We start from the raw sequence: 7145 nt of genomic DNA, 5'->3' as shown, positions 1-7145 counted from the left end.
CAATAAATGGCTACACCCAACCACTAACCATGAGTGAAAGAAAAGTTTGTGAGTTATCATTCATATTCTCTGACAAATGGGCAGAAAATCACAAATTCTGCTAGGGTATGTAAACTTATGAGCACAACTGTATACACGTTTTAGCAAAGCTGCGACTTGTGACTCTTGGGCCACCATACAGACAGCATTGCGTGACGTTATAGACCTGGTAGTCCTCCATAGTCAGGAATGTCTTTGTAAAGGAACAAAAAAAAAAAAAAAACAATTACTAAGAGTCTCGTATGATTTTTAGAACAATGACATTTTCTCCATTCAAAGCACTGAGAATTACAGTATGTATAATAGTATACAGTATTTATTAAACTTTAATGCTTTACATAATAGAACAGTCCGTCATGCTTTAATAGTTACAAATATACAGAATGCAGAGACATTTCAGCTCTGTAGGGCTTTGACATTCATCTGGTCAGTTATACAAAGACACGTTATCTTTTCTCATGATAAAAAACAAAGTTATTACTCAAATAATCGTCGCAGCAAAGAAGGTTTACACGTGCGTGGTAACACGGACATGAAGCGGCCATGGCTCTTATGTCACTGATAGCAGCCAATTGGCCTGGGTATTGCATAATATGGGCACATCGGTGAATCGGGTCAGAAGATAGTTTGCCTCCATCTACACTAAAGTGTGCAAGCCTTATCTATGAGCGTAACCAGTATGGACAACCATCTTATGGTAAGGTAACTACGAGTGGTGCCAGTACTAGAGAAGGAAGATAAACTGGCTTATAGATCAAGGATGCACGGTACAGACATTATTTTAGTTGCAGGATATATTTTGCAGATTACAACGAGGTTAATACGCTTGTAGAGAGGCAGACTCCTAAGGAAATTGATGGAAAGAGTCATCCTTTTGTTGCAGCTTAATTGATGCGGTGCAGTACATACTGACAGGCTCTAGGTGGTGCTCTTATGTGATCCAGGTCATTGATTATTATAATACTCATATCACACATTTCCCAAACTACATGGGCCATCATTGCCAACAGTTAGAATCAGAATAAACTTTATTGGCCAAGTATATAACCGTATACCCAGAATTTAACTCCCAACACCAACATCTCCCCAAGGTAATAATTTCTCTTGTACATATTACATCCACCTTTATATATATACCATGGCAGGTCTCCACCTATGTCATTCACTGATAAACTCTTAGCCGAAAAGAACGCTCATTAAAATCTGACCTAAAACAAAGTAGCCCTATCTACATAACTCCTCCAAAGACGACTCTGTCGTTTCATAAATGAAATTCTCCATCCTCCACGGGCTTTGTAGCCCTTTTAGCTTAATGTATTTATTTTACTATATGAAATATAGATAAAGGAACCCTGGAGTGACTTCTGCTAAAAGACAAGTGTCCTTTTATATACCCACACGACTAAAAGCATAGGACAGTTCTCAGGCTGAGCAATGCAGAAGAGAAGTGTTTGGGAGATGGAAACATACAGTCACTGGGAAAAGAAAGAACAGAATTTTTTTTTTTTTTTTATATCACTGTGAGAAGGGAAGAGATTTTGTGGAGGTCAAAGCAACATAACTTATATGGAGCCCCCAGGAAGAGTCAATGCATCAGCGCAGCATTACTGTCCACAGACATACAACTGGGAACAGTTTTAGTTTTTAGATAGAAACGCGTTAGTCAGTTAAAGCTCGGTTCCTGAGTGGGCCTGTACAGCACGCCCGTTCAACGTGTAAGGGGAAAGATTATACAATTTGCAAGTTGACATCTCAGACTGGATCAGAAGCCTGATACAAAATGTTTTTTATTACGATGTATGCGACTGTTCTACGCTCCTCCAAAACGACACAACCATGCGAAATGCGATAGTTAATTAGGACGGATGACAAATCAACGTTGTTTGGCTGGACTCTGGAGGAGAACAAAGTTTAGAATTATTTGTGATTTGAAAAACAATTCAGATTCAAATAGAGTTTTACTCGGGTTTTGGCCGGTGACAGTTTGTTAAATGGCTATGAGGGTTCCCTTAACAGAGACAGCCACAATATTGGACTGGAAGAAGTGAATTTATACACGTGTTGACCTTAGTCCTGAGGATTTGTGTGCTAATCCGCGATTGCGTCACGTAACCTGCAGCAAAAGTTTTTACAATAGTTGCAAACGACAAAAAAAAACGTAACAGACAAATAGAAGAAGAATAAGAAGTTAAAGTGCTTCTGTTCTAGTTCCGGATCGATGCTGAGACCTTAGGGTGCATTGTTGCGAGACCAAAGTCACATCCTCACATTGTGGCCACAGCACCGGTATAATTTTCAGTTGGGGGAGGGGGCATCCACCCTATGCCACTGCGGCAATACAGAATGTCTGGCAGTGACGGGCAGCCTGCAATCATTCACCAAGGGTACAAGTTCATTTATGGCGTTGTAGGTTTTCCGTAAGGACATATCGAGTCAACCCATCCATCGACGCAAATGTGGAGCCGTACAGAATTTGGGGATAAGTATTTAACCCATAATACATAATCTTAATTAAGATAAACATTAAAAAAACCTAACAACTAAGAGGGAAAAAAGCGGAGAAAACAAAATTAGACTAAGACAACGAATACAAAACACCCCCTTGCATCAGTAGATTAGTATTACAGATTGTAACAGGCATATAAGACCCACTTCTCGTGTATAATGGTTTCATTGAAATCATCGATATTTGGGTCAGCAGGTTTCATCCACAAGTTTGGATCCATTAATGCCCCTGTAGGTCACTCTGCCCGGCCTGACCAGGACCCCGTGGTTTGGCTTGCAGTGGAAGTACCTCTTCTCCCCGACAGATCCATCGTTCTTTCCCTTGGCGGAACGAAGCTCCAGGCCCAGCCACACACCGGGAGCAAAGTCTGTAGAGCCAATGTATCTGATGATGGCCATCTCATTGGAGCTGGTTAGGAGGACCTGAGAACCTTTGTGCAGCTTCACAGCCCCATCACTGGTGCTGGTGGAACTTGTACTACTCCAGCTCCGACGGAGAATGGGCTTCCGTGGCCTAGTCACAGGGGAGGAGACGACTGTTACTATTTCTCAACCCAAGGCTGGAACACATTTGTACAGAACAGCATTTAAACATACCGTAGTAACAGTACAGAGATACTCTGCCTTCTGGGGTGCAAGTGATCTGTGCAGCTGGCGTACACCACAGATAGATTATAACATCAGAAAACACAATGCATAGGGTCAAACAAAAAAGGACAAAGAGAAAGAAAACAGGGGGGGATTGAGAAAGAGGGGGAGATGAGAGACAGATGGGGGGGCAGATAGTGTATTCACTGATGGGGCAGAGAGTACACTAGCTGGAGGAGAGAGAGAGAGAAGGGGGAAGAGAGGTGTAGAGCGGGAGGGAATGAGAGACAGAAGGGGTGGGGACAGAAGTAAAAAGGGGGGAGATTGGGAGAAAGATGGGGAGGGGAGAGAAAGAGAAAGACACAGGAGGCGAGAAAGATACAGAGGGCGAGAGAGAGAAAGCCAAGAGCAAGCCAGACAGGGGGGGGGGGGGGGGGGGAGCGAGCTAGACAGGGGAGGGATGGAGAGGGCGAGCGAGCCAGACAAGGGGTTGGGGTAGCAACCAAGCTAGAAGGAGTCGGGAGCGAGCAAGCCAGAGTGTGTGTGTGGGGGAAGGGAAAGCAAGCCAGCGTTGGGAGACAGCAAGAAAGGTACAGGGGTGGAGGGAACGGGCCAAACGTGGGGGAGGGGGGGGTGAGCCAGACAGAAAGGGGGAAAGATAGAGACACACACATACCATGGGCAAGAAACACACTGAGGGTAAGAGAGAGAAATGAAGGGAGGGAAAGAGATGGAGGCAGAGGGAGAAAGAGAGAGACAGAGAAAAAGAAAATACAGAGGAACAGAGAGAGAAACACACATAACATGGGAAATGTGTGAGGCATTTACACTCTGTCAAAGCCAAAAATATTACATAGAGAGAACATCCAAACCGCATACGCATTTACACCTACATGCCACAAAGATATATTCAACATATATTTCATACAGCACATAAATTAAACATATCAAGCACTAGACATTATAAGGTTTTAAATTATATAATGGAGTATAACGTCATGTATATGTATTACTGGAGCGGAGCAAGATAGACATGTCACACTTGGTGTCAAAGTAATCAGATTAATGAGTGGATTCATTTGATGCCTGTGGTTAGATTGTAGCACATTGCAATGAGTAGTTATGATCAAATGTAGGAATATAAAGCCACAATTCTAATGACAAAGAACATTCCAAAAGAAAGCAGATGGACAGGAAACCAAACCAAATATATACATCAATGAGCTTTGGAACTCAGAAATGTGTGTGTGTGTGTGTGTGTGTGTGTGTGTGTGTGTGTGTGTGTGTGTACTTGTTTTCTCTTAAGGGATGTAGTGTTTGCAACGTACAGTGCACTTTTATCGTATATGGTAATAAGTTGCGCCTTGCGTCCGCAACTTATATTAGCGCTGGCATTTTAAGATATTTATTAGAAATGAAATCTGACTTTTACAACTCTTAGAACCAGCAAGAAAAATAGGAATTTAATACCTACCGGAAATTCCTTTTCTCGTAGTCTGTAGTGGATACTGGGGAATACTAGATTACCATGGGGTATAGACCGGGTCCACTGGAGCCTGGCACTTTAAGAAACTAATAGTGTGTGCTGGCTCCTCCCCTCTATGCCCCTCCTAGCAGACTCAGTCTAGGAAATTGTGCCCGAGGAGACGGACATACTTTGAGAGAAGGATACAACACAAAAACGATGAGGTAACGAACCAACACACAAACAATAAGATAGCAGAGCTAACCAGAACAGAGGAAAGCAACGCTAACTATAGAAGGACAGCAACGCTAACCAAACATGGAACAGGGAAAGAAACAGCAAACCCAACCATAACACTTACAACCAGGTAAGTAGAAATGAAGAACTGAGGCGGGCGCCCAGTATCCACTATAGACTACGAGAAAAGGAATTACCGGTAGGTATTAAATTCCTATTTTCTCTAACGTCCTAGTGGATACTGGGGAATAGTATATTACCATGGGGACGTCCCAAAGCTCCCAGAATGGATGGGAGAGTGCCGAGACCCCTGCAAAACCGCCTGACCAAACTGAAGCTCATCTTTGGCCAAGGTGTCTAACCTGTAGAACTTAACAAAGGTGTTCACACCAGACCAGGTTGCTGCATGGCACAACTGTAAAGCCAAGACGCCCCGGGAAGCCCCCCAGGAAGAACCCGCCGACCTTGTGGAGTGGGCCTGAATAGAACTTGGCAGCGGCAGAGCCGCTGAAGTTTATGCTTGTTGGCTAGTCAATTTGGGTCAACGAGCAATGGACTGTTTGAAGGCAGGACAACCAATTTTCTTAGCATCATAAAGGACGAAAAGAGAGTCAGACGTCCTGTGACGAGCCATCCTTTTGATGTAAATCCTCAAAGCCCGTACAACATCCAGGGACTTTGGTGCAACTGAAGTGTCGGATAAGACAGGAACCACAATAGGTAGATTTACATGAAAGGCTGATACCACTTTTGGCAAAAACTGTGGGCGAGTTCTGAGCTCCACCCTATCCTCGTGAAACACCAAGTAAGGGCTCTTACAGGACAAGGCCCCCAATTCCGACACACGCCTGGCCGAAGCCAAGGCCAGTAACGTAACAGTCTTCCACATCAGGTATTTCAAGTCAACCTCTGCAAGGGTTCAAACCAATCCGACTGGAGAAAGGTCAACACCACATTGAGGTCACACGGAGCACAAAGGGTGGCTGAATGTGCAACACCCCCTTAAGAAAGGTCTGTACGTCAGGAAGTACCGCCAGTTGTTTCTGAAAGAAGATACAGAGAGCCGACATCTTCTGAAACTTGATGGAGCCTAATAGTAGGCCCTAATCCACTCCTGCTTGTAGGAACAGTAGAAACCGGCCCAGACGGAATTCCACAGAACATTTTTGACCCTCACACCAAGAAACATACTTCTTCCGAATACGGTGGTAACGTTTGGAGGTAACCACTTTACAGGCCTGAACCATAGTGGAAACCACCTTGGATGGAAGACCCTTCCTGGTTAAAATTTCCCTCTCAACCTCCAGGCCGTCAAATGTAGCCGCTGTAAGTCTGGATAGACGAAGGGTCCTTGTTGAAGAAGGTCCTTGAGAAGCGGTAGAGGCCAGGGTTCCTCCAATGACAGGGTCAGGAGGTCCGCATACCAGGCCCGCCGAGGCCAATCCGGGGCAATGAGAATTGCCTGAACCCTTTCCTTTTTGAGCCTTTTCAGAACTCTTGGGAGTAGAGGAATTGGAGGAAACAGGTAAACGAAGTGGTAATTCCAAGGCGTCGTCAGAGCGTCTACCGCCACCGCCTGCAGATCTCTCGTTCTGGAGCAGTAATGGCGGAGCTTCTTGTTGAAACGAGAAGCCATCAGGTCTATCTGTGGACAACCCCACCGGTGAACGAGTTGTTGAAACACCCGAGGGTGGAGGCCCCATTCCCCCGGATGGAGGTCGTGCCTGCTTAGAAAGTCTGCTTCGCAGTTGTCCACTCCTGGAATGTAAACGGCCGAGATGGTTCTTGCATTGGCTTCCGCCCAGAGGAGTATTCTTCACACCTCTCACATTGCAGCCTAGCTTATGGTTCCTCCCTGCCGGTTGATGTATGCCACCGCCGTGGCATTGTCCGACTGCACTTGGATGGCCTGATTCCGAAGGAGGGATGAGGCCTGTATGAGAGCGTTGTAAATTGCCCTGAGTTCCAGGATGTAGATTGGAAGAGCAGATTCCTGAAAGGACCACGTCCCCTTAAACTGCGCCCCTTGAATCACAGCCCCCCAACCCCGGAGGCTGGCATCCGTTGTCAACAGCGTCCAGGATAGGGTGTTGAAACTCTGACCCTCCATCAGATACTTGTAGCCACCATAGTAGGGATATCCGTGCTTTTGGTAACAGGATTATATGCGGATGCATGTGCAGGTAAGATCCTGACCATTTGTCTTACAAATCCAGTTGAAACGGTCGCGCATGGAACCTGCCGTACTGTATCGCCTAGTAGGCGGCCACCATCTTGCCCAGCAAGCGGATACAAAGGTGAATCGAGACCA

The 7145-nt window shown here is 45.3% G+C and overlaps 1 protein-coding gene across 11 annotated transcripts in view; it reads right to left on the bottom strand.

The window, feature by feature from the left end:
- Positions 1-337: 337 nt before the first annotated feature.
- The window catches only part of CLIP4 (CAP-Gly domain containing linker protein family member 4), a 176222-nt gene continuing 169414 nt past the window's right edge, over positions 338-7145 (bottom strand). For all 11 annotated transcript variants that reach the window (XM_063918918.1, XM_063918922.1, XM_063918923.1 and 8 more), the window contains one exon: positions 338-3058. In XM_063918918.1, coding sequence (XP_063774988.1) covers positions 2734-3058 — 325 coding nt within the window. In that variant the 3' untranslated portion in view covers positions 338-2733. The remainder of the gene's footprint in view (positions 3059-7145) is intronic.

The sequence above is a fragment of the Pseudophryne corroboree genome, chromosome 4, assembly GCF_028390025.1.
Source record: "Pseudophryne corroboree isolate aPseCor3 chromosome 4, aPseCor3.hap2, whole genome shotgun sequence".
NCBI classification, from domain to species: Eukaryota; Metazoa; Chordata; class Amphibia; order Anura; family Myobatrachidae; genus Pseudophryne; species Pseudophryne corroboree.
This window is presented reverse-complemented; position numbering and strand designations above follow the sequence as displayed.